Source organism: Geotrypetes seraphini, chromosome 12 (assembly GCF_902459505.1).
Source record: "Geotrypetes seraphini chromosome 12, aGeoSer1.1, whole genome shotgun sequence".
NCBI classification, from domain to species: Eukaryota; Metazoa; Chordata; class Amphibia; order Gymnophiona; family Dermophiidae; genus Geotrypetes; species Geotrypetes seraphini.
This window is the reverse complement of record NC_047095.1, coordinates 55,354,265-55,381,523: the sequence shown is the minus strand read 5'-3', so window position 1 is coordinate 55,381,523 and position 27,259 is coordinate 55,354,265. Positions and strand designations below refer to the sequence as shown.

The 27,259-nt window shown below is 41.4% G+C and overlaps 1 protein-coding gene across 3 annotated transcripts in view; it reads right to left on the bottom strand.

Moving 5' to 3' along the window:
* The window catches only part of USP24 (ubiquitin specific peptidase 24), a 245,365-nt gene that overhangs the window by 54,970 nt on the left and 163,136 nt on the right, over positions 1–27,259 (bottom strand). For all 3 annotated transcript variants that reach the window (XM_033915761.1, XM_033915763.1, XM_033915762.1), the window contains exons 40-48: positions 26,980–27,097; positions 24,288–24,432; positions 20,786–20,905; positions 19,895–20,020; positions 19,374–19,472; positions 11,702–11,784; positions 8,610–8,751; positions 4,605–4,724; positions 715–935 (exon numbers count right to left, since the gene is read on the bottom strand). In XM_033915761.1, the coding sequence (XP_033771652.1) occupies positions 715–935; positions 4,605–4,724; positions 8,610–8,751; positions 11,702–11,784; positions 19,374–19,472; positions 19,895–20,020; positions 20,786–20,905; positions 24,288–24,432; positions 26,980–27,097 (1,174 nt within the window). The remainder of the gene's footprint in view (positions 1–714; positions 936–4,604; positions 4,725–8,609; positions 8,752–11,701; positions 11,785–19,373; positions 19,473–19,894; positions 20,021–20,785; positions 20,906–24,287; positions 24,433–26,979; positions 27,098–27,259) is intronic.

Genomic DNA, 27,259 nt, shown 5'->3' with positions numbered 1-27,259 from the left:
TAGCATGACTCCCTCTCTCTCCCACCATCCAGCGCCTCCCTCTACCCCATTTCCATCCAGGGTCTCCTTTTTCTCTCCCATCCTTCCATTTTGTATGACCCCCCCTCTCTCACCCCCATCTTTCCATCCAGCATCTTTTTTCTACCCCTTTCCATTCGGGGTCCCCTTTTCTCTTCCATTTGGTATGACCCCCTTTCTCCGCCCATCCTTCCAACCAGCGTCTCCCTTCTTTTCGATACAGTTGTTCCCCCCCCTTTTCCTTTCCCCTTTCCTGTGTTACCTTGGCTTCTCTTCCCTCCCGCTGCTGCTTCCCATGCTGGACCGCTCTGCTGAAGCACGTATTATTGGCTGTGCCACTCCTTTGTCCTCTCTAACGTTAATTCTTGTTCCGGGTCAGAGGACTGGCACAGCCAACAGTCGCAGCGCATGCTTCAGCGGAGTGGCCCCATGTGCATTTCTTCTTGCCATCCACAAAATCCAGACAAAAGCAGAAAAATGAAAAAGCTGTGCGGATGCCCGATGAAGCCCTCAAAAAGAGGACATGTCCAGTGAAAACTCAGACATCTCGTAACCCTAGCTAAGCTTCAGATCTGCACTAGCAATGAAAACAATTTTAGGTTAATATTTGTACATAACCTCTGGTATGATTTAACAGTATAATTATTGCCTTACAAATGTGGTAACAAAAGTAGTGCATGCAGGTTCTCTCATTACCTCCTGTCCTTTATAAAGGAGTAATAGTGCCCTGCATGAGCCTGGCCACTATGCACAATTACACCCACGAGCTCATAGTTTTCTGTTGGTGCAACTTTCTTGCGTGGGGAACCTCCACTTCCCATATCAGTGTTTCTTCCGTTGTCACCTACTTCAGAGGAAGAATCCTGCCGAGCCATGCCAGACACGGTGTAGGGCTCCATATTAAGAATCCAGGGGAACTGCAGTAAAAGGAAACCAGAGGATTGGAGCAAGCCAGAAAAATATTCACCGACACACTAAGGTGCTCATTTTTGATTCCATGCAGGGCATTCATAGTGGGAATAGTGGGATTTACAAATGTAGATGCCACTGAAGAAATTTTAAGAGGTGTATTATGGATGTGGCTTAGGTGGATGAAAAACACAAAAACTCGGATATGGTGAATATCACAATGAATACAAAAAACACTTTCACCAAAAGGAAAAAATGAAGGTATATAATGAACACAAGCAAAGACCAGTCTATTCGGAGGAAAAAGCCTCAGACAGGGGCCCACCCACCTCCACAATGGTGGAATAACGGTGTTCAGGCGATCACTTCACTGGCATAAAACCTCCTTCTATAGTGGTCATAGCAATGTGTTTAAAAATTATTTTCACTTATATTTTTTTGCTTTCAAATTTGAATGGTAAGAGAAGATAGTGACTTAACTTTCTCCTTAGGAGAAAGTTAAGTCACTATCTTCTCTTACCATTCAAATTTGAAAGCAAAAAAATATAAGTGAAAATAATTTTTAAACACATTGCTATGACCACTATAGAAGGAGGTTTTATGCCAGTGAAGTGATCGCCTGAACACCGTTATTCCACCATTGTGGAGGTGGGTGGGCCCCTGTCTGAGGCTTTTTCCTCCGAATAGACTGGTCTTTGCTTGTGTTCATTATATACCTTCATTTTTTCCTTTTGGTGAAAGTGTTTTTTGTATTTAGGTGGATGAAAAAGCCATGTGTATTTTCTATTCTGCAATGGGAATACATGTGTCTTAAAACAATTTACATCTGCTCCATGCATAAGTATCAGCTACCTGCTCATTTGGACTTGGGGTCTTAACCAGTGTGTGCCTCAATGGTGTCTAACACCATTTTAAAAATTCAGAGAGACTTATTTCACAACTGGTTCCTCTTATACGTGCAAGTCTTATGAAATCCAGCATTTGCACATGTACGAGAAGTGCCAGAAAATGTTTGTTACAAAGCCCATATGATGCTGCTCTTTTTTAGGGTGTGGTCTGTCAAATTGATGCTCTCCCTGCCTGTGTCCCTTTGCCTGTTTTACAAAAAGGCTCTGTGTTTAGCACAGTGAAATAGGGAATTGGAATGTCCCAACTCCTACTTAGGGAAGGGCCATGAGTGGTGTTCCGCAGGGGTCGGTACTTGGACTGCTGCTGTTCAATATATTTATTAATGACCTAGACACAGGGATGAGGTACGAAGTTATAAAATTCGCAGATGACACAAAACTTTTTAGTGGGGTTAGGACCAGTGTTCCCTCTAAGCGGGCGGGTGTTGTGAGCAAACTTTTTTCACTGTGAGCTAAAAATATCGGGCGCCAGCAAGTTATGAGCCAAATAAATATGTTGTCAAAGTTGCTGATACATGAGGACGAGGTATTCAAAGGAATTTTAGGCCTACACGCTAAATTAAATAACGTTAAATAATATTTTTAAGAACACAAAACAACGCATTAATTCTTGAAAAGAACTTGCTTCATGCATGTATAGATAAACAATGGCGCTCGTGCGGCCTCAGTTTTGTAGCACCCCCACCCTGACGTCCGATTCCTCCCCCAGCCTCCCCTTACCTTTGCGACGCGTGTAATATAAAGCTGTTTGAGGATGCGGTTAAAATGAACAATTTCTCTTACACAAGGAGGTTTCCAGATCTCACCCAATGACTATATCCCCAAACTCTCAACATGCTTCATTTCTTGCAGCTGGTTCCTTTGTTTTAACACTAACAAGTCCCGCCCTCCCATGTTTGGTCCTTCTCTCTCTCTGTTTTCATCTGATTTTTACGAAGTCAATATTTAAACACTGCAGTTGGCGTTTGTTGTACACATCAGCCGTGACATTTCATTTAATCACAGATTAAATAGTGCTGCAATTTGGGAAGCAAACAGCACTGAATATTCATGCAGAGTGGACTGTACTATTTCTATCTGGAAATGTTACTGGCTAACGGTAGGGCAGATTTTGTTTTTGCAGTCCTAAGTTTATCTGGGATATTTATCCAGATAGTGGGACCTCGCGGCCCACCTCCAAACCCTTACCTCCAGCGGACACCGGCACCGGTTGAGATGAGCAGGAGGCTGGCGGCAGAGAGCAGTAGCAGCCGGAACAGGAAGTACTCCTTCAGGGTCGGGTCGCGAATGTTTAAGGACCGTAGGGTGGAGCTGGGGGGGGGGGCGGGGGAGTAAAGGGCACCTCCATGCTATTGGCCTCAGTTGGCAGAAGGGCCGTGGGGCTGCTCTCCGAGTCCTTCAGCTGCAGCATGCTGGCTGCGATTCCGAGCTCCCCTCCCACCACACTGCAACTGTTTACAACCACCTCTTCCGGCCTCTCTCCCATTGGCCCACGTCACGGACATTGCTCGGTGTGTCGGGCTGGCTTCTCCGCACAACGCGTTAGCCGGACGTTGGAGAGAAGCACTGGAGCTTCCCCCGCTGCCAAATTGGAACGCTTCTCCTGACGTCGCCCCGGTAATTTTGCGCGCTAGGTTTGAATGTTGGCAGCGTGGTGGTGTGTGCGCTGTGACGAGAAACTTGTGCGCTGCGATGTATTATTTTGTGCGCCAGCGCACGTCAGCGCAGCTTAGCGGGAACACTGGTTAGGACTAAGGAGGATTGTGAATATTTACAAAGGGAACTGAACAAACTGGGAGAGTAGGCAAATAAATGGCAGATGAAGTTTAATGTAGAGAAATGTAAAGTCTTACAGGTAGAAAACAAAAACCCGATGTACAGCTATACGATGGGAGGGCTGGTAATGGGTGAAAGTAGCCAAGAGAAGGACTTTAGGGGTACTGGTGGACAAAACAATGAAGCCGTCGGCACAGTGCGCAGCGGCCTCTAAGAAGGCAAACAAAATGCTAGGTATTATCAAGAAAAGTATTATAACCAGAACGAAGGACATTATCCTGCCATTGTATCGGGCAATGGTGCGCCCACATCTGGAGTACTGCATCCAATATTGGTCGCCGTACCTTAAGAAGGATATGGCGATGCTCGAGAGGGTTCAGAAAAGAGCAACGCGCTTGATAAAAGGTATGGAAAACCTTTCATATGTTGAAAGATTGGAGAAGCTAGGGTTCTTTTCCCTAGAAAAACGGAGACTTAGAGGGCACATGAAAGAGACTTACAAGATCATGAAGGGCATGGAGAAAGTGGAGAGGGACAGATTCTTCAAACTTTCAAAAACTACAAGAATGAGAGGGCATTCGGAAAAATTGAGAGGGGACATATTCAGAACCAATGCTAGGAAGTTCTTCTTCACCCAAAGGGTGGTGGACACCTGGAATGCGCTTCCAGAAGGTGTGATAGGACAGAGTACACTATTAGGTTTCAAGAAGGGATTAGATGATTTCCTGAAGGAAAAGGGGATAGAAGGGTATAGATAGAGGATTATTATACAGGTCCTGGACCTGATGGGCCACCGTGTGAGCAGACTGTTGGGCGCGATGGACCTCCGGTCTGAACCAGCAGAGGCACTGCTTATGTTCTTATGCAAATGGGGTTTAGAATCTAATTTAAAGGTAGATATGTGCAGTACAATCTTTATTATGTATGTAGTGACAGCTTTGGTTTTAAGCTTGGATAACAATCAGTTGTTTCAAGTGCTGTAGTCATGATTACCCGTATCTGCTCATCGTATTTAATGGAGCGTCCACTTTCCCAGTCAAAGCCAAACCGCATGAGATGGATCACAAGGACGCTGGGGAGAGACTTAATACAAGTTCTCTTCACTGTGGTTCTCTGGGGATGAAAACAAAGTCCATAAATTACATGTCACAGGGCTATTTACATTTTCTCAAAGTCCCCTAACAAGCAAGCAGTATATTCTCACATGTGGTACTTCCTAGCTGAAAAGTAAAGGGTTGGGGGGGAATTGGCCTCTATACAGAGAATAAATTTTGTAGAACTGGAATGATTCTCCAAACAGTAGTGAAATGTGAAGGTATAAATTGAGGACGCAGGTGGCTGCTTTAAAAATGTCCTCAATAGTTTGAGTTTGTGGATTTGTTTCTCCTGCTTTACATCTTCTCAATAGGAGCGGAGCATAGCTAAGCTACTGAGACTGCCATTCTGAGCTACTGGGAGGACAGGATAGAAAGGGGGATGGCGTTTCTAAGGCTACTATTGCGCGCAGGATCAAGAAGACTATTGCTTCCGTTTATCTTCTGAAGCAGAAGCCTGTTCCAAAATTTCTAAAGGCTCATTCCACTAGGGGTCAGGCAGCTTCTTGGGCTGAGTCTTCTCTAGTGCCTCCATTGGATATTTGCAAGGCTGCAGTTTGGTCTTCTCTGTATTCCTTTGTCGGACACTACCATGTGGATGTTCAATCCTGTGTTCTGTGTCTTTCTGAACACACAGAACACAGAAAACACCTTTGCCTATGCATGGACGGGGAGAGGGACCTTGGGGTGATAGTGTCCGAAGATCTAAAGGTGAAAATACAGTGTGACAAGGCAGTGGCTGCTGCCAGAAGGATTCTGGGCTGTATAAAGAGAGGCGTAGTCAGTAGAAGGAAGAAGGTGTTGATGCCCCTGTACAGGTCATTGGTGAGGCCCCACTTGGAGTATCGTGTTCAGTTTTGGATACCGTATCTGGCGAAAGACGCAAGAAGACTTGAGGCGGTCCAGAGGAGGGCGACGAAAATGATAGGAGGCTTGCGCCAGAAGACGTATGAGGAGAGACTGGAAGCCCTGAATATGTATACCCTAGAGGAAAGGAGAGACAGGGGAGATATGATTCAGACGTTCAAATACTTAAAGGGTATTAACGTAGAACAAAATCTTTTCCAGAGAAAGGAAAATGGTAAAACCAGAGGACATAATTTGAGGTTGAGGGGTGGTAGATTCAGGGGCAATGTTAGGAAATTCTACTTTACGGAGAGGGTGGTGGATGCCTGGAATGCGCTCCCGAGAGAGGTGGTGGAGAGTAAAACTGTGACTGAGTTCAAAGTATCGTGGGATGAACACAGAAGATTTAGAATCAGAAAATAATATTAAATATGGAACTAGGCCAGTTACGGGGTCCCCGCCCTCCAGCCTTCCTCTCTGCTTGTGTTCTGTTGGAGGTCAGGTTCCTGAAGAAGGGCTCCTCCCGAAACCAGCGCGGTTGAACCTTTCCTCCTGGCGCGGTTTTTTCCGTTGTGTGACAGTTTTGGATAAGTATTGTTTCTTTTGGATATGATTTTCACTTTTTGGTATGGTTTTTGACTTTGTTTGTGATTTTGTGTGAGTTTTTTGAGGGGGTTTGGCTGGCAGGGTTTGTGTGGGGGTCGCTCAGGTTGTTTGTGTTGAGTTTCATTTACCCACTTTGATTGTTGATTGGTTTGATTTCTGCACACACAGGGCGCTCGATGATGGTGTGCGGGTGGAGGCTTATGGCCTTGACCCAGAAGTGAAGTGTCGGAGCTGAGCTCCTATCACTGAGGGTTCACACTGAGAGCGCCCTATAGCATCATATAATGTGACATGTTCTTTGACATATTACATTATATTTGGTTTGTAAGTTGTGAGCCAAGTTAGACACTTTGAGCTTCCCCCTCACAGACCCTGATGTGACTTGGTTGCCTTCCTTGTTTTTTCTGCTCTAAGTACGGCAGCCACGCTGAGGTGCTGTTTGCAGCAGCGCGGGAGGTTCTGGATCCAGCCAGCTGTGCACCCCCTTGGAGCGTGCACCCGGGGCGGACTCCCCCCCGCCCCTCCCCTGGTACGCCACTGCATACTACTACTACTATTTATATAGCGCTACCAGACGCACACAGCATTCTACATTAAACACGAAAGAGCTTACAATCTAATTATGACAGACACACCTGACAAAAATGGTGAACAAATATATACAGTTCATGTAAATACAAAAGGATGAAAGAGGTAGAGAGGGACAAGGACTACAGATGGAATGACAGACAGAAATGGTGCTTTACAAGTTGGTGGGGTTAGGACTTAAAAACAGTTTTGAAAAAGTGGGCTTTGAGCCTTTATTTGAATACTGCCGGAGATGGAGGTCGACGTACCGAACCAGACTGGTTGTTCTAGGCATATAGTGTAGCATCGAGGAGAACACTGAGAGGTACTTCTAGATGGTCTATGATGTTGATTCGATGTAGAGCATTTCAAAGTCCCTCCTCAAGGGCCGCAATCCAGTCGGGTTTTCAGGATTTCCCCAATGAATATGCATGAGATCTATTAGCATACAATGAAAGCAGTGCATGCAAATAGATCTCATGCATATTCATTGGGGAAATCCTGAAAGCCCGAATGGATTGCGGCCCTCAAGGAGGGACTTTGACACCCCTGATGTAGAGTGAGAAAAAGTACTTCAATGCCAAGATAATGTTTGTCTCCTCGATGGAGAGTATGAGACCTGGCCCTTGAGGACTGCTTAGTGCACTGTTTGGACTGGGCTGTTACTGGCTGTGTCACAGAAGGGGCTTGAGCTGCTTGATTTGCAGTATGCTAGGCAACTCTCTTTGTAAGAGCTCTCCTACCTGTTCTAGGAGAGGACACTGGTACCATGCATGTCATCGGTACAGAAGGTGCTGTGGGGTGTCTATGCATTGGTGACCTCAATGAGGCACTTGTCTGGGAGACCCACTTGTAAATATGGCGAGCATGTCTCTGTGTGTCAATGCTTAGAATGCATCGATGGTGTGGACGCCACCGATGGATGTCTGGAAGGAGACGCATGTTTATGCCTCTTGGTCTTTTTACCGGGTGTTTTCAATGGCAGCAGTGGTGAGGACACCAATGTCAACCAAAGTGTCAATGTCGGTGCAGACTTCGATGCTGAAGATGTTTTTTTCTCGGAGATAGTGGACATCCTCGATGCTCCTGATGTCAATGCAAAAGGTTTTTCAAACTGGAGCTGTTTAGCCTTTATCAATCTTTTTTGAAGTGAAGATCAGCGTGGACAAGAGTCTGGATGGTGAGCAGAGCTAAGGCAGTGCGGATCAGTGACTGAAATGGTCCTGTTACACAGCATGCACTGCTTAAAACCGCTGGAAGACTTCGACATCGAAGGGAAGACTGCCGACGCAAAATCGAAGCACTCAAGTGGTCTGTGGAGGCTGAGTATATTTGTACCCCCCAAAAAGTTTAATGTTCCCAGCCTGAAAGCAAGCCCAAAGGCCCAAAATTAAAAATCGTGAAAAAATGAAAATTATAACAAATCAGAAGTAGAAAATAAAACTAAGTGAAAAGATGAGGAAATAATATCAGGAAGGCCCAAAATAGTCGAGTTTGCCAGGCATTTGGACTAACTCCATAAGAAATACAGCTTCTTAGCGCCGCGGAAAACTGAGAACTGATGATCCCACGAGCTGACGTCGGGCGGGAAGGCACTGGCACATATGTGGTATAGGCAGTCTCAAGACCTTCTAAAGATTTAAAGTGACAGTACACTTTTTATACCGTCCGTACCAGGTCTGGGAGAATATGCTGCCTGCTTGTCCTGGGATAATCACTGATATATGCTAAAGTCTCCACTCAGGCATTTAAAAGCCATAGCCTGAAAAACAAGAGGTTAAAGGGCTATCCCTACATGTATCTTTATGTATATATTTATTTTCATTAGACATGTGTATGACTGACAAGAGTATTAACATTTTCATCTCCATGGCGAGTACAATACCTTTTCTTTACATTTCTCGCAGTAATACGCATTACTTCCCTCCAGGACCTCTCCTCTTACAAACTGATCCAAGGAAATTTCCAAGCTTTGGCAAGATGTGACGCCTAGGTTGAGGGCCATGAAAGCCTCCTCGCGCTCATACCTGCGGGGAGAAAAGTTCTGACAGTGCAGTGGGCTCAAACAACCACCTTATCTACAAGTGCTATCAGTCTTGCTCTTAAGACCCCTTCCCTGAACTATTTTATATTCCAGTACTAATTAACATACTTATATAGAGCCTGCAAAATCAGTATGTGCTCAGGGGAACTCTTCTACTAAACCAAACACATCTCGTTGTCCCAGGTGAGTGTCACATGTTTATTCAATCAAACAGGAATTGCCTAGGTTAGTGTGAGCAGGGGGGGGGGGTTAAATGCAGGTTGTGGTAGTTAATAGTTCTGAATATCTGATTAGTGTGGCAACCACCAGCATAATCTGGATGATCCACTATTAAGCCAGTTTTCATAGTAGTAGTAAAAATATCACTTCTTTGAAGGTGTGAAAAACATAGATAAAGGTGAGCCAGTTGATGTAGTGTATCTAGGTTTTCAGAAAGCTTTTGATATAGTTCCTCATGAGAGGCACCTGAGAAAATTAAAGAGTCTTAGGCTAGGTGGCAAAGTATGGTTGTTGATTAGGAATTGTTTATTGGATAGAAAACAGGGTAGAGTTAAATGGTCATTTTTCTCAATGGAGGAGATCAAACAATGGAGTGCCACAGGGATATGTACTGGGACCAATGCTATTTAACTTATTTATAAATGATCTGGAAATTGGAACAACAAGTGAGGCAATTAAATTTGCAGATGACACTAACTTTTCAAAGTTGTTAAAACACATGCAGATTGAGAAAAATTGCAGGCAGACCTTAGGAAATTGGAAGACTGGGCGTCCAAGTGGCAGAAGAAATTTAATGTGGACAAATGCAAAGTGATGCACATTGTGAAGAATAACCCAAATCACAGTTATTGGATGACAGGGGCCACCTTGGCGGTTAGCGCCCAAGAAAAGGATCTGGGTGTCCTCGTAGACAATACGATGAAACCTTCCGCCCAATGTGCGGTAGTGGCCAAAAAAGCAAACAGGATGCTAGGAATTATTTAAAAAAGGAATGATTAACAAGACTAAGGTTATAATCCTCCTGTATTGCTCCATGGTGTGGCCATATTTTTGCACTCAGTTCTCATTCTTCTTGCTGCCACAGGGTGTGGTTATAGTGGTTAGCATATTTGGTTTTTAAAAAGGTATGGATAAGTTCCTGGAGGAAAAGTCCATAGTCTGCTATTGAGAAAGACATGGAGGAAGTCACTGCTTATCTCTGAGGTCAATAGCATACACTGTTGCTTCTATTTGGGATTCTGCCAGGTACCTGTGACCTGAATTAACCACTGTTGGCCATTTAACCCTATCTTCTGTTTTCTGTACGATAACCAATTCCTAATCCACAACTGAACATTGCTGCCTATACCAAGACTTTAACTTTCTCATATACCTCTCTTATTAGGACCTTTTTCTCAGGAGCCTCTCATGAGGAACTTTATCAAAAGCTTTCTGAAAATCTAGATGCCTACATCAACCAGCTCACATCTATCCACACATTTATTCATATCTTCAAAGAAGTCAAGCAAATTGGTGAGGCAAGACCTCCCTTGGCTGAATCCATGCTGACTCTGTCCCATTAAATCATGGAAAAGCGCTGTATTTGGCACCAATCTGCTGATCCAATTACACAGCAGTATTAAAACAGCATCTACTTCCATACCATAGATCAGTGTTTTTCAACCGCTGTTCCGCGGCACACTAGTGTGCCGCGAGATGTTGCCTGGTGTGCCGCAGGGCCGCCGGGCCCGGAGCTGACAGGGGGCCCGAGGCAGGGGCGCCAGTAGCTCGCCAAGGCAAAGTGAGTCGATCACCCAGGACTCACTTTGTCTTGGCGATCTAATCTATCGAGCCGATAAGTCTTCTTCTCCCCGACGTCAATTCTGCAGTCGGAGAGGAAGTTCGGGCCAGCCAATCGCTGCCTGGCTGGGGGAACTTCCTCTCCGATTGCAGAATTGACGTCAGGGAGAGCATGCGTCGGCGTCGGCTTTGGGGCCTGTTATCCATTGGTGGGTCCTGTTCCCCGATGGCAGCGGCAGTGGCTTGGGGAACGGCAGGGAGAAAGAAAGAAAGGGGGCAGGCAGGGAAACAGAAGGAAAGAAGAAAAAAAAGAAAGAAAGGTCAGGGAGAGAGGAAGAAAAAGTTGGGGGAGGGAATGAGGTGTGGAGGAGAGAAAGCATACAGGCTGATAGAAGGGAAGAAAGATTGGATTCACAGTCAGAAGAAGAAAGTGCAACCAGAAATCACCAGACAAGGTAGGAAAAATGATTTTATTTTAAATTTAGCAAAGTGGAGGCAGTATTACCACAGTTTTCAAAGGAATTTGCCCAAATAACTTAATAGTTAACTGGGTAAATTCACAGAGATGAAAACTTCCCTTCACTTACTATGCACAGTTCTGAATTTATATCTGCTGTCTATATTTTACAATATGGTCACCTTTTACTAAACCGCAATAGTGGTTTTTAGCGCAGGGAGCCTATGAGCGTCAAGAGCAGCGCTGGGCATTCAGCGCAGCTCCCTGCGCTAAATACTGCTATTGTGGTTTAATAAAAAGGATGGAGGGTATATTTGTCTATTTTTGTATGCTATAAAAACCAAATACAGAGAGAGACTGAGAGCTGTTGACGAAGAGCTACGTGTGTGTCTTTCTTCGATTCCAGCCAGAATATCAGCTTTGTGTTCAGCCAAACAGGCCCAGGTTTCGCACTGAATAAAGTATTTTATAATTTTTATAATTTTTATTTCGTAATAAAGTAATTATAAAATACTTTCTTTGTGTTTATTTGATTCCTATTCAAGAGAATTACTTTATATATAGTCAATATAGGCAGAGAGTTAAATTTTTTAACATTTTCTAATGGTGGTGTGCCTCGTGATTTTTTTCATGAAACAAGTGTGCCTTTGCCCAAAAAAGGTTGAAAAACACTGCCATAGATTACACGAGCACTGACCTGTGGGGACAGTCCTTACAGATCTTCTGATCAGAGTAGATCCCTTGGAAAGTATTCTTAAATATCTGGTCTCGTGTCATTTTCTGTTGGAAAATAAGATATTGAAAATTACATCAAGCATTTGTAAGTAAGTTAGGTCATTATTTTCAGTGGTGCTAAATGTTTTAAAGAAAACAGCTAAGTTAGAAAAAAAAAAATCAGAACTTTATTTCCAAGATGCTTTAAGACATCTAATGGTCTTGGAGAATGAGATGTACAGTGTCAGCATCTATGAGACAAACTTGGTTCTTTTTATTACATAGAGCTTTTTGGACCCCTACACGTTTGCAAAAATTAGACAGTTCTAAGTCCAATAAATGCTGGCACTGTAATCTAGAACCAGGGACATTAGATCATTTATTGTATCATTGTCCCTATATTAAAACTTTTTGGAATTCAATTTGGCCACAAATTAATAAATTGATGGAAAATCATATTGCAATATCATATGATACAATATTATTTGGAATGATGATGAGAAAAAAAAGTCAAATTTCACCAGAAAATAACAAGCTTTTATTAATTATGACAGGGGTTGCCATTCAGCATATAACTAACAACTGGAAGAATTATAACAACCTAAATTATACATTTTGGTGGAATACAATATGTCATATATTTAAAATGGAAAGAACAATAGCAATACAAAGGGGGACATATACTAAATTTATAAAAATATGGGGGCCATTGACAAAATACTGTAATGAATAAATAATAGGATTTTTCTTCTTTTCTTCTTTTAAGGATCTTTTTTTATGACACACATAGAGGGGGGGTAAGGAAAATAATTTTTATATAATATGTTATAATATATTATACAATATGTAATGTATGAATGAAAAATAATAGAAGGGTGGGGGGAGGGAGAGGGGATAAAATTTATTTAGAACATAATATATTAGATATAAAAATGTTATTGAATATTCATCAATTGTATTCTAACATGTACACTTTCTGTAAAATTTGAAAATTAAAAATATTATATTAAAGTAATAAAAGGATGGGGGGAGGGGGAGGGGGAAAATTAAATTTAGATATATAATGTATTAGATATAAAAGTGATACTATGTATTTATCAATTGTATTTTAATATTTTGTACACTTTATGTAAAATTTGAAAATAAAAAATAATGAAAAAAAAAAAAAAAAAAGACATCTAATAGCTTCATAAAACAGCTGGGATTCTGTTAATAAACTTGGCTGATGTTCCCCTCCCCCCATGAGACTCATCAATTAGCCAAGAGCTGGTGAAGATTCCACATCTGTATATAAAGAGAGCAATTTTATAATCAGCCTCCTATGGAAATGCAGAAGGTAGGCACCTACAACAGGCTTCATTTATAAAAGTAATTGCACACTTCCCTGAAACTAAGATGCACATATACATTTATGTATGTGTGACTGCCAGGTTTACGCATGTACTTCATGAAATGGAAAGTGTGTGTGTGTATAACAATGCCTACTTTAACGATGCATGGGATTGTGAGTGGATTCGACCTGCATGTACAGTCCAGAACATTTTATAAAAACTTATTTCTGTGACTAACACACTGTTTTAGCTGTGAAAATTCTTTATAAAATTACCTCCCATGTATTTTCACTATGGCAATGCAGTGCAAACAGAGAGCAAACCAAGTACAATGAGCAATGAGAGCAGCAGATACTGTATATTTATTAAGAACAGAGAAGATTGAGAGGGGACATGATCGAAACATTCAAGGTACTGAAGGGAATAGACTTAGTAGATAAGAGCAGGTTGTTCAACCTCTCCAAAGTAGGGAGAACGAGAGGGCACCCTCTAAAACTGAAAGGGGATAGGGGATAAGGAAGTTCTTCTTCACCCAGAAAGTGGTAGAAAACAGGAACGCTCTTCCGGAGGCTGTTATAGGGGAAAACAGCCTCCAGGGATTCAAGACAAAGTTAGACAAGTTCCTGCTGAACCAGAACATACGCAGGTAAGGCTAGACTCAGGGCACTGGTCGGATTGCTGGGCACGATGGACCACTGGTCTGACCCAGCAGTGGCAATTCTTATGTTAAAATAAAACAGTGCCCGATGTAGACATTTCGCCTAAGGATAGGCTGCTCCAGGGGCTTACAACTAAAGGGAACCAATGTAACACTTCCCTCTAGAACTGACAAAACTAGCAAATAGCCAAAGTAGTCACAGTGATGTTCCACAGCCTGTTCTCAGATGAAATATGGCCATGTCAGGAACTATTTTATTTAATTTATTTTTAATAATCAGCTGCTCTGATCGCTCGGTGTATTTAGTTTGCCCTCTATCTGTACTGCATCAGCACTTGCAGCTTGATGCCTCTCGTCTTTCTGCTTTACACTGTGGCAAGGGTAGGCAATTCGGGTCCTCGAGAGCCGGAGCCAGGTCAGGTTTTCAGGCTAGCCACAATAAATATGCATGAGATAGATTTGCATCTCAAAGAGGCAGTGCATGCAAATCGATCTCAAACATATTCATTGTGGATATCCTAAAAACCTGACCTGGCTCCGGCTCTCGAGGACCGGAATTGCACTATGGCAATGCACCTTGGTAAATCTAATAATTAGTACTTATGTTTCATAGCAGTCATGGACTTACAGTAAAAGGGGGAATCTGCAGTAATGGAAAATAAAGTGATCTGCCTAAACCTGGTTTCCCTGATTTTCAGCTCATTGCTCTAACTCAGGGGTTTTCAACTCAGTCGGGTTTTCAGGATAACTATAAGGAGTATGCAAATTTATCTCATGTATATTCATTGTGGTTATCCTGAAAACCTTGCTGGATAGGTGTGTTCTCAGGATATAGCGATACAGAGGCATTATAACCTTCAAAGCCTTGTTTGTCAACCCTTTTCTAATAATTCCTAGCATCTTGGCTGAAGCAGTACATTTGAGAGAAGATTTCAGCACATTGTCTACAATGATACCCAGTTCAAGTTCTTGGGCGCTGACTCCCAGGGTGAACCCTAGCATTTGGTAACTATAATTCGGGTTATTCTTCCCAAAGTGCACCACTTTGCATTTGCCCACATTAAATTTCATCTACAATTTGGAAGACTAGTCTTCCAGTTTCCTAAGGTCTGCCTGCAATTTTTCACAATCTGCATGCATTTTAACAGTTTAGTGTCATTTGCAATTTTAATTACCTCACTCATTGTTCCAATTTCCAGATCATTTATAAATCAATTAAATAGCACCGGTCCTGCGGCACTCCACTATTTATCCTCCTCCATTGAGAAAAATGGCCATTTAATCCTACCTTCTGTTTTCTATCCGATCACCAATTTCTTTTTTTTTTTGCTTATTATTTTTTTATTTTCAAGTTTTACATAAAGTGTACAAAATATTAAAATACAATTGATAAATACACAATATCACTTTTATATCTAATACATCATATTCTAAATATATTTTTCCCCCTCTCCCTCCCCCCACCCTTCTATTACTTTTTAATCATACATTACATATTGTATATCATATTATAGCCTATTATGTAAATTTTATTTTCACTACCCCCTCTATGTGTGTCACAAAGAAGATATTTAAAAGAAGAGAAGAAGAAGAAAAATCCTACTATTTATTCATTGCAGTATTTCTAATCCACAACTGAACATTGCCTCCTATCCCATTACTCTTTCATTTTCTCAGGAGTTTCCCTAATAAGAAACTTTGTCAAATGCTTTCGGAAAACTTAGATACACTGCATCAACCGGCTCACATTTATCCACATGTTTATTCACACCTTCAAAGAAAAGTCAAGCAAATTGGGGAGGCAAGTTCTCCCTTGGCAAAAACCATGCTGACTCTGTCCCATTAAATTATGCTTGTTTATGTGTTCTATAATTTTATTTTTTATAATTGTTTCCACTATTTTGCCCAACACTGAAGTCAGGCTTACTGGTCTGTAATTTCCAAGATCTCCCCTAGAACCCTTTTTAACAACTGGTGTTAACATTGGCCACCCTCCAATCTTCAGGTACTATAGACGATTTTAGCGCATGTTACAGATCACTAAAAGCAGGTCAATAATTTCATGTTTGAGTTCATTTAGTACTCTGGGATGTATACCATCAGGTCCAGGTGATTTATCACTTTTTAACTTGTCAGTTTGGCTTAGTATATCTTCCAAATTCACAGAGATTTCTTTCAGTTCCTCCACATTATCACCCTTGCAAACCATTAATGGTTCAGATAGAGCTCTTACATTTTCTTCCTTAAAGACCGAAGCACTGAATAGTCTCTCCTCTATGGCCTTATCTTCCCTGAGCGCCCCTTTTGCTTCTTGATCATCCAGTAGTCTCATAGATTCCCTGCTTCTGATGTACCTAAAAAAATTGTTACTATGAATTTTTGCCCTTTTGCCAAGTTTCTCTTCATACTTTTTGAGCATTCTTTATCAGTGCTTTGCATTTAACTTGCCAGTGTTTGTGTCTCTTCTTATTTTCTTCATTTGGATCATTTTCCATTCTTTAAAGAATTTTTTTTTTTTGCTCTAACAACTTCACATTTTAACCATGCTGGCTCCCATTTTCTCTTCTTTCCACCTTTGTAAATATGTGGAATACATCTGGTCTGGGCTTCCACAATGAAAATTTTAAATTACATCCACACCTAGTTTACAGTCCTAAGCTTTGCCACTGATCCATTTAGCTTCTTTTTAAAATTTTCCTCACTTTTGAAAATTAAATGCCGCTACAATAGATTTATTTAGCGACATCACTCCATGTATCAGCTCAAATTTGATCACGTTATGATCACTATTTTCCAGCGGACTCAACACAGTTACCTCATGCACTATGCCTTGTATTCCCATTAAAGACCAAATCTAAAATAGTTCCCTCTCTTGTTGGTTCCTGGACAAGTTGCTCCAAGAAACAGTCCTTTATGATGTTTAGGAATTTTACCTCCCTGATATAGTATTTATCCAGTCAATGTTGGGGTAATTGAAATCAAAATATAATATACACACTCAGTTAAATTACAAGGACTAGGGGACACTCAAAGTTACATGGAAATACTTTTAAAACCAATAGGAGGAAATATTTTTTCATTCGGAGAATAGTTAAGCTCTGGATGCACTGCCAGAGGTTGTGGTAAGAGCGGCTAGCATAGCTGGTTTTAAGAAAGGTTTGGACAATTTCCTGGAGGAAAAGTCCATCGTCTGTTATTGAGAAAGACATGGGGGATGACACTGCTTGCCCTGGATCAGTAGCAAGGAATGTTGCTATTCTTTGGGTTTTGGCCAGGTACTAGATTGGCCACTGTGAGAATGGGCTACTAGGCTTGATGGACCATTGGTTTGACCCAGTAAGGCTATTCTTATGTTCTTAAATCTAGGTGCTGACCCAGAGCAAATCTTCTAAAAGCCAGCCAACACACAACCAACCAAAACTAGCTGTAAAATAAAAGAAGCGAATAAAAAGACCTCAGTTGGGCTTAATGGACCAGAAAAAACTCCACTTCTCATAATCATGAAATAATCAGTTTAGTTATGGCTGGCTTTATGGAGAAGACTCACAGAATTCCACCACCACCAAAACAATTGAATCCAGTGAATAATTTCAAAAAAATCCATCAAAAGTATTCAGCTGCGTTCCAGGAAAGTTGCCTCTTCAAACTCATCCACAATTCTTGCCACTACATCTAGGCACAAAGATGGGTAATTTATGTGCCCAGATGAAGCAGAAACAAAATTTGAGCCTGCAAGCATAGTGCAGCACTCTTGGTGTCTCCCTGCCGATTGACATAGGCTACCACCATTGCACTGACTGAGAAAATTCGTACTGTTTTGTCCTGAAATGAGCTTCCAAAGTGCCTGCAGCGCCAGGCAGATAGCTCTCAACTCTAATTGGTTGATCAAGCATTTCTTCTGCAAGGGGCTCCCACATCATCTAATCGGATGCCCCTCGTAATGCGCTCCTCAACTGTATAGGCTGGCATCCGTCATCAAAATCACCCATGTGGAGATGTGAAGCAGCACTCCCCAGGATAGTGATTGCGGTTCCAGTCACCAGTTCAGACTGTGACACACTTCTGTTGTCTAAGGTAGAGGCATCTGCAACGCATCCGTTTGCAGGAACCAATGGAATAAAAGCGTTTCTTGGAAAGGGTGTAAATGTGCTCTCACCCAGGGGACCACATCTATAGTTGCTACTATGGATCCCAGCATCTGCAAGTATTGCCAAGCTGTCAGTGCTGGCCTTATCTGAACTCTCTCTGCAGGCTTCAAGGAGAAAAAACTTTGTTTTCCTTCATATTGAAACGAATGCCCAGATACTCCAGGAATGGCGTCAGTTCCAGGTAGCTTTTTCAGAAGTTTAAAACCCAGCGCAGGCCCTGCAGAAACTGGATCACCCCTCCACTGCTGTCCTTGCTTCAGATTTGGATGGAGCTTATATCAGCCAATTGTCCAGGTAAGGATGCACCTGCATCCCCTCCTTGCGGAGGTGCGCTGCTAGTACAATCACTACCTTGGTGAAGGTGTGTGGTAGAAAAATGGGGATATGCAGATAGCCCTCTTTCAAATCCAGAGAGGCAAGAAATTCCTCCAGTGCCACCGAGGCAATGATCGACCTTACCGTTTCCATGTGGAAGCGCAGTACCTTGAGTGCAGCGAAGATCATTGGTCTTCGGTGTTGGGTCTGATGATGCTAAGTCCAAGCAGATCGAGACCTCCCCAATGCATCTCTAGCAGTCGCTACAGCTTCTAAACTCATGGGGTTGATGCTTCGGATGGACCAGACCTCAGCATGTCAAAAAATCTCTTGTGCTTGGACTCTACTCCTAAGTACCTGTATATATGTGAAACACTTTGAATGTGTAATCACCCAAAAGTCAGCATACAAGTCCCAGTCCCCTTTCTCCCCCTTACTACTCTTCTGTGTTCTTTTCTGCATTTGAGTTTACAGTGAAAAGGCTGATGATCAGGACTGAGGCATGGTAGGCACTAATTGTGAATATCAGTCACTGACATTATCCTACTGGCATGTACCTTATGTACCACTTTAATCCCCTGGAAGAATTTGAGGACATATCTGGAAAAACAGCTGACAAAAAACAGCTCAAATTTCAAAAAATAGCATAATTACTTATTTTTTCACAACTGGGGCTCAGGCCTAAGTAAGCCATGAGCTGCGGACAGAAAAAAAAAGGAAAACTTAAGAAGTGTCATAAAAATCTAAAATGAGTAAAGAGGATAGGATAAAAAAAAGAGAAAGGGGGCCCATGCTACTCACATGGAGAAAAAAAAAAAAAAAAAAAAGGCCAGGAAAGTAAGGAAAATAAATTGCCTATAAATTACACATCAGAGATGAGCGAGACACATCTGAAGATCTCAGCAGAGAAAACAAAACTGAGGGACGGCATGAATTAGGAGGGTAGGAAGGCACTTGCACATGTGCAGTTGGACCTCTCAAAAGCTATCAGAAACCGAAGGAGCACTGGGCAGTGTTCACACCAGCACTTTGTCAGTTATGTCATCAACATGTGAGAATTATAGTCCTTCCTGTCCTCGGAGAAATAAAACTTCCTTACTTTTTATTGCTTCGTGACTTGAAACTACATGGCTAAAGAGTTTTCTACTGGAATCTCAGTTCATAAATAATTCAGAAATGCACATTACATCTGAAGCACTATACCTTGAGATATTCATCCATTTGATCAATGAGGCTGGTAAAGAACTCATAAGCATCCTGTTGTTCTCTAACATAAAGCTCTTTATTCCACATCTTGAAGATCTATCAAAAGAACAGTCCATGGTCTTACTTAGTATTCAATATTAATCAGTCACCATTTACAGACACCCTTAAGCCATCAATCAATATTTACATACATTTTACTTCACTGCTTCCCACTGTGGTTTTAATGGTTATCTATAAACTGGACATTTGAAGGAAGGACCACATGGATTTTAAAAGTTTATGAAATCTGCTATCATCAAAGATAGTAACACACTACAGTACAGCAGATAAAGACCAATTAGTCCATATAATGCATCTGGCTTTCCACCACTTTGCACAGAAGAGCATATAAATTAATACCAGCTCCAACAGAAAATCTCAGATCAGTAACAGAATCCCTATTCTTTCTGCACCAAGCAGTCTACTGGATTCTGCACTATGTGTGTTCTGCTGCTTTAAAACCCCATGTCCTGCATTACCTTCCAGAAGTTTTCAGGCACGTAATATTGCAACTTGCTCTCCATCAGATGCCCAAAAAGAGATTGAACCTGGTAGAACACACTGTCATCCGGATTGTCGGTTTCATCATCCATTGAAAGCAACACCTTAGGAAAAAGAACATAACCCGATTTTCTTGTGTAAAACTTTATAAAGCAATTGCTTTGATATCAACATGAATACAAGCAAATTTTACTAAAGCACAATTAAAAATAAAATAAAATTCACATTTGTAGCTGTTCTGTCTGTACTTTACAAAATACAAAGTTTCCCTCACTGTTAAAGCTTCCTCTTTAAGTCTAAGCTTTAGGTCATCTTTTCTTTGGTCATGGGGATGAACATTTTCAAGTTATTTACCTGGAGAGCATGCAGAATGCTCCTTCCCTCAAGAACTTAAAAAGGATGCCTGGACTTTCGCACATACATCGTTTTAGCCAGGTTAAAAGGGTAGTGCTGGTGTGTGTGTGTGGTTCAGGTGAGTATAAAGCACAACCATGAAAGCACAGTACATTTTGTGTAGTTTTCCTTTGAAAATTAGTTACAAAGCACAGGTAAACCTAGTTTGTATATGCCTTTATTTCTGATATTGCTTCTGGTACAGTATGTTTTGTTTCTTTTATATACTCTTCTCAATAAAGGCATATGTATGAAAAAGAATTTATACAGCCCCGTCTATGCTGTATGAACAAACAGCACAGCCATCCTGCATGAAATCCTACATCATCTAAGCAAAATGGTCACCTCAGTTTATTAGCGAGTTGCCCATATCCTCTTTCCAGAAGAGTAAACGGATGAAACAATGGTATTTCCTGGGAATAGGTCTGCTACACTTTGATGTGATTAGACACTATTATAATTTGTGAAAAATATACCTCTGGGAGACCTGGCTGCATGTACAACTGTTGGAAAACTGCATTCATGTAACATGTGGCTCCTCCATTCTTCAATCCCACAAATCCGGAAGTTGATCGGCTATCAACAGGGGGAAGATACTACAAAAAAAACACAAAAATCAACCCATGAGACAAATGCCACTTTTTGCACACTCAGAAAATACCAGTCCCTTCACTAAAACCAACCTGAAAGATTAATAATGTGTAAAACAAATAAAGGAATCTGAACACACCATGTAAACTTTATTGTGAATACATATGCATTTATTTATTTAATTTCATTTCTTATATACTGCTTCTATTCAAAGTGGTTTACATTCAGGTACTCTTCAATTAATCTGACCTGTAGTATTGGAGGCAAGAAAGATGATCAAATTTGCCAATACTGGGCTAGACCAAAAGGTCTGTCTAGCCCAGCACCCTGTCTCTGATAGTGGACAATCCAGGTTATAAGTATCAAAATGTAGATCCATTCCTTGCTGCTCATTCCCAGAGATTAGACAGACTTGAAAAATCACTACTTAATGGTTTATGAACTTTTCCTCCAAAACTAGCTATGATAACTGTCTTGACCATATCCTCCAGCAACAAATTGCCCAGCCACTGAACACCAGCATATGCCTAAACACTTGTGCTCAAAGTCTTCATGATGGCTCAGCATTTCATCTACCAAAGACAGATAAACATGTTTGAAGTCTTGCATTCTACGGTTATGAAGTGCTATGAAAGCAACGCTATTTACTTGTAAAGTGTGTTATCCAGGGACAACAGGCAGATATTCTCACAGATGGGCGACATCATCCACACAGCCTGGTACAGACAGTGTTAAAATGTACTGTCACTAACTTTTCCAGATGTTTCGAGACCGCCTGTACCACACATGTGTGTCTTCCCACCCAACGCTGTCTCGCGAAGTGGTCAGTTTAATGGTCAAGTGAAGAAGCCAACTAGGGGAGGTGGGAGGGCTGTGAGAATATCTGCCTGCTGTCCCCGGATAACACCTGTGCTTTATCCTAGGACAAGCAGGCAGCAGATGGGACTCCCTAGCTTAACTGAAAGGGATGGAGGGAGAGTTGGCTTCTAAAGAGAAAAGAAATTCTGAAGTATTGGTTGATTGACTCAAATATACCATCTGAAAGGAGTCTTCAGAGAGAAATGGGAGGAGAAGTGAATTGAAGACAAGAAAATGACACACAATTATCCTCAATAGTATAAAATAAAGCCAGTAAGCTACCATTGATCTGAGGGTGCGAGATGTAATACGACCTTCTATTGGTAGGCCAGCCCGAGCATAAGAGAGCGAGATGCCATAAGGAACCATGCAGAAAATGTCAATTTGGGTACTAGAGTGTGGAATCTGTAAGTAGGAAAGAGAAGGAATAGGGCAAACAAAGTCCTGTATGGCTTAGTCCTTTGTAGATAGGTGACAAAAGCACATTTCCAGACCAATATAGGGTAGTTCCATCAGGGGAGAATATGGTTTTTGGAAGAAAAAAACAGGGAACACAACAGAGTGAAGGAGAGAAACTCTGTGACTACTTTTGGGAGAATCTAGGATGAGTTCGAAGAACTACTGCGGTATGAAGTAGAAAAGGATAAGGTGAATAGAGGCCAGTGATTGAAGGTCACCGATTCGAAGAGTTGGAGAAACTGGGTCTCTTTTCCCTGGAGAAAAGGAGACTTAGAGGGGATATGATAAGAGACTTACAAGATCATGAAGGGCATAGAGAGAGTGGAGAGGAACAGATTCTTCAAACTTTCGAAAAATAAAAGAACAAGAGGGCACTCGGAAAAGCAGATAGGGGATAGATTCAAAACGAATACTAGGAAGTTCTTTTTTACCCAAAGTGTGGTGGACACCTGGAATGCTCGTCATTCACCATACCAAGATTTTCCAGAAAAAAGTCAAGATGTGAGTGCAAAAAGTGTATTTTTTATGACATGCAACAGCCAAGTTTCTGATATGAGTCAAGGCGATTCTGAACTCCTTCCTTGTATGAAGGAGACTTATGGTTGGCCAGAAAGTTTTTCAATAACCACTTGAATATCTCCCAAGCTTAAGGCTCAGCTGCTGAGAGTGATTGCTTAAAATCTTCATCCTGCATAACGGACTTGATCTGTGGGCCTATAAATATCCCTTCCTTCAGTTTTGCAATACTGATTTTTGGAAATTTCTTAACAAGATATTGAAAACCTGGTGAGTTTGCTTTACCCATGGCATTTACCAGGTTCTTCATCAACCCCAGCTAATATGAAGAGGTGGAGGAAATATTTTATGAGGAACCACCAATGGCATAAATTTCACACTGCTTGTCCCTGGGTTATAGGTATCCCTCAGCTGCCAGACACGCTTGACAATGTTCAGCTGTAGATCTGCTATCCCACAAGCAGAGGAAACAGCAGTATTTAGTGAATCTTCCTTGCATTCCCATTAGCATGCCAATGACCTTCAGATCACCACAGATGTTCCACTGGTGTGTTTTATAACTGATTGCTTCTAGTAAATTCTTCATATTCTCATAACACTCCTTTAGATGAGCAGAATGGGCAATTGGTATACTTGTTTTGGAATTTCTGTTGTGCAGGAACACTGCCTTCAAGCTTCTCTGAAGAATCAATGAAGAGACGCCATTCATCTGGACAATGACAAACTGTTGAAAAGCCCATTGATGTCATGACAAAAGCACAATGAGCCATTTACAGTGAAGAATGTTGTTAAGTTATGATTCCTTTTCCTGTAATGAGTTATATTAGCATCTTTTGCAAGCAAGTGCTTTTGCTTAAGCCTTGAAGCAAGAAGTTCTGCTTTTTCCTTTGAAAGATTTAGATCACGAATAAGATCATTGAGCTCAGCTTGTGTAAAGGTCTCTGGTTCTGAATCTTCAACATTCACATAATCAGGATCAGATAATGGCTTGTGACCAGCTGCTGCATCATCATCACATTCCTCATCATTTTCCACGCAGCTCCTGATTGGTGAGGCCCGACTTTAGTACAGGAAGAGGCGGTCGGAGCATACAGCAAGTGATTTCCTTCACTTGCTGGCATTCCGGCTGCCCTCTCCTGTCTCCCCTGCCTAAAAACCGTATTCGCGGTTTTTTGACATTCGCGGGGGTTCCTGGAACGGAACCCCTGCAAATATCGGGGGAGTACTGTATTAGCTTGCTAAGCTGCACACCTCTTATAGGGCAGAACTTATAATCTGTATTTCTCTGCCGCCATCCTCTAATGGATAGGCCTAGCCCACACGTTCTGGTTGGACTCAAGGAACATTAGTAAGTAAACCTAAATTTTTCCATACCGCCATCAAAAGAATGTAAATGGAAAATAAGTTTTGTGTCTCTGCCCTGGAAGTAGGAAATTATCCAGCAATAGTTCAGATCTAATGTCAAGTTAAACAACATTTATTATTTTTGTAACCACTTTAGTAATACACAGTTTCCAAAATTCTAGAAAATAGTTAACAGAGAAATCAACTTACATCAAATTCCTTTGTAAGTGCAGGGTCAAGCTGATGGTGCATTGAAAGTAGCTCTTTTGTGATAAGCTGCAAGTTGGAAGGGGAACTTTCAGCCAGCATCACCAGCACTTCATAAGCTGCTAAGCGACTATTCACTGTGCTACACCTGAAACAAACAAAGGACATCTACAGAGTGGGGAGTTCTCATTATGTACAGTCATATGTACTAGCAGAAGGAATAAGGATACTTTGTTGGTTTATTACTAGGATCAGCAATGCTGAAGGAATAGGACAGTAAACTTAGGATTTCAGCAATATCATATCAGTAGGTATTTAATTCATTCTATATTGATTATGATCCTCAGAGGGCTTGAAAATGCCCTGTTGGCTATTGAACACAAGCTAAGTACTATTTAAATTATTGATGAATGATATTTATTGAAGAAATAATAACCTAAAAAAATTAATTAAAAAAAATTAAAATAAAAGTTTACATCAATTGATCCTATGAAGATCGGGTTTTGTGAATTATTTCACAATAACCAATATAGAATGAATTAAATACCTACTGATATGATATTCTGGCTAAGGAATAGCTATTCTGTACTATTACTGTAAGAAGGAACAGGACCGGGCATGACTTTGTGCATTCAATAATTCAGCTGCTGATCGTGTGTCAATCAAGCAATGGCGCCGTTTGTAGAATCGCTGCTTCGTGAAAGGTATGTGCTGGAAATGTAGGCAAGGGCTTTCAAGGCCTACATTTCTGACATCTACCTTTCACGTGAATTGTGGGTACGGAGGCACTTTATGATGACACCAGGAAATATTTCTTCACCGAGAGAGTGGTTGATCCTTGGAATGAGCTCCCGGTGCAGGTGATCGAGGCAAACAGCATGCAAGAATTTAAGAGCAAATGGGTTGCCCATGTGGGATCCCTTAGAAGGTTAAGCCAAGGGAACCTGTCACCAGGAGTGGGATCCCTAGGATAGTAGACTTGGGGGTGGGTCAGTAGAGTGGGCAGACCTGATGGGCTATGGCCCTTATCTGCTGTCATCTTCTATGTTTCTACAGTGGCATTAGGCATTGTAAAGCACTTTTTAGGCACCTGCATTTTTTAAAAACTTTTTTTTTTAACAGCGTTTTGCACTTTAAGCGCCTAACCTAAGATGCCGTTTACAGAATATGGGTCATAGGGCCAATTTTTTAAGTCTCATCCATAGTGGTATAAAGCTAAAATATTACTTCAACATACAAAAGTAAACCACTGCTCCTCATCCTCTCACCACTCTTTTCTCCAGTTATTCCTCTGAAGTTATTTTATTTTAAAACATTGGCTTTCCTTTGGTTACTGCTACTCGTAAGGGCTTTTAATCACCTCTCTTTGTTTCCACCTAGCATGTTTGCCTTGTTAAATTGCCAACTGAAATTCAGATTTCATGAAGGAAGACCAGCAGGACTATAAAAGGGAAAAAAATCTGAAGGACTGCACATATAATTGCTGTACATGCAAAAATGATTCTAAACCTACATATTTATTGTTTGGAAAAATACAGGGGTGAAAGAATTGTTCAGAATATTCAGCTAGAGGGCTAGAACAGCACTGTGTTCCCCCGAATGAGTAGGACATGCTGGCTTCAAAACCTATTCATAAGCAATGAGAAGGCTTCTCACGGCCTATCACATCCAATGCCCTGGTCAAAAACATGCTTCATCCATTCCTATCCCTGCTCATTACAGACTGAGTTGCAATGGTTCCTGTCCTCTTTAAATAAGCCTATCCCTGTTCAGACAACTCAGAACTACCACAGAAGAGTTCTCTGCTCAAGCATAGATAGGCAGTGCTGCGAGTCTTGTTTTTGAAAACTCTGGCAGCACTGCTTGGCCTTACTGCTACCACTAATAATTTCTATAGCGCCACCCGACATATGCAGCGCTGTACATCAAAACATAGAAGAGAAAGTCCCTGCTCAAAAAATCTTATAATCTAGTCAAGACAGACTAAACTGGACAAGAAGGTGCATCTATACACAGTGCTCAGGTGAGGGAACCACATCCGGCTGCATTATGATGTCATCAAGAATTCTGGGTAAGACCCAGATGTATTGTGATGTCACTGAGCATTCAGACAGCTTCTATTACCACTACTACTACTACTAATTTTATTCTTATATACCGCCAAAGCCATAGTAGTTTGAGACGGTTTACAACAAAGAGGGCTGGACAATCAGCGAATATAGGTACAATGTAAAGTTTTCCAAGAACAGGTGAGCAGGATATAGAGATAAGGCATATGAGATCTTGGGAAATAAGAGGTAAGGCATAAGAGGTCTAGGTTACAAATTGGTTAAACAGGTTTGTTTTTACTAATTTTCTGAAATTTAGGTAGGATGAGGAGTGCGAGATAATATTACCCAGCCAATCGTTCAGTTGACTTGCTTGGAAAGCAAGTGTTCTGTTCAGGTATCTTTTGTAACGGCAGGCCTTTAGTGTTGGATGGTTAAACAGATGAACTCTGCGTGTGGGTCTGGATGAACAATCTAAGATAAAATGGGGAACCACGTACATGGGGGCTGAACCAGACATATGCAGCTCTGTACATCAAAACATAGAAGAGACAGTCCCTGCTCAAAAGAGCTTACAATCTAGTCAACACCCTCCCCCTGAAAAAAAAATAAACAACACACAGGCAGCAGTAAGGTATTTTTCATACTTTGGATGAAAGTCCTGTTGGGTGAAGGCAGCACTTCCAGTTGCAGAATGACTACTGAGTATGATTCGGGATGCTCTGAACAGGAAATCATCTAGTAACTGTTTAATTAAAGATGGACCTGCAACAGGAAAACATTTACAGCCAGTGGTCAGCAAACACTTATCCATTAGAGGTGTATCATGAGACATAAACAGAGCAAGAAAAAAACATTTTTCTGATGCCTTTCCTTTAAAGCTGAAAACTTATTTATATTGTATAGAGTCATCATTTTTGGAGTTTG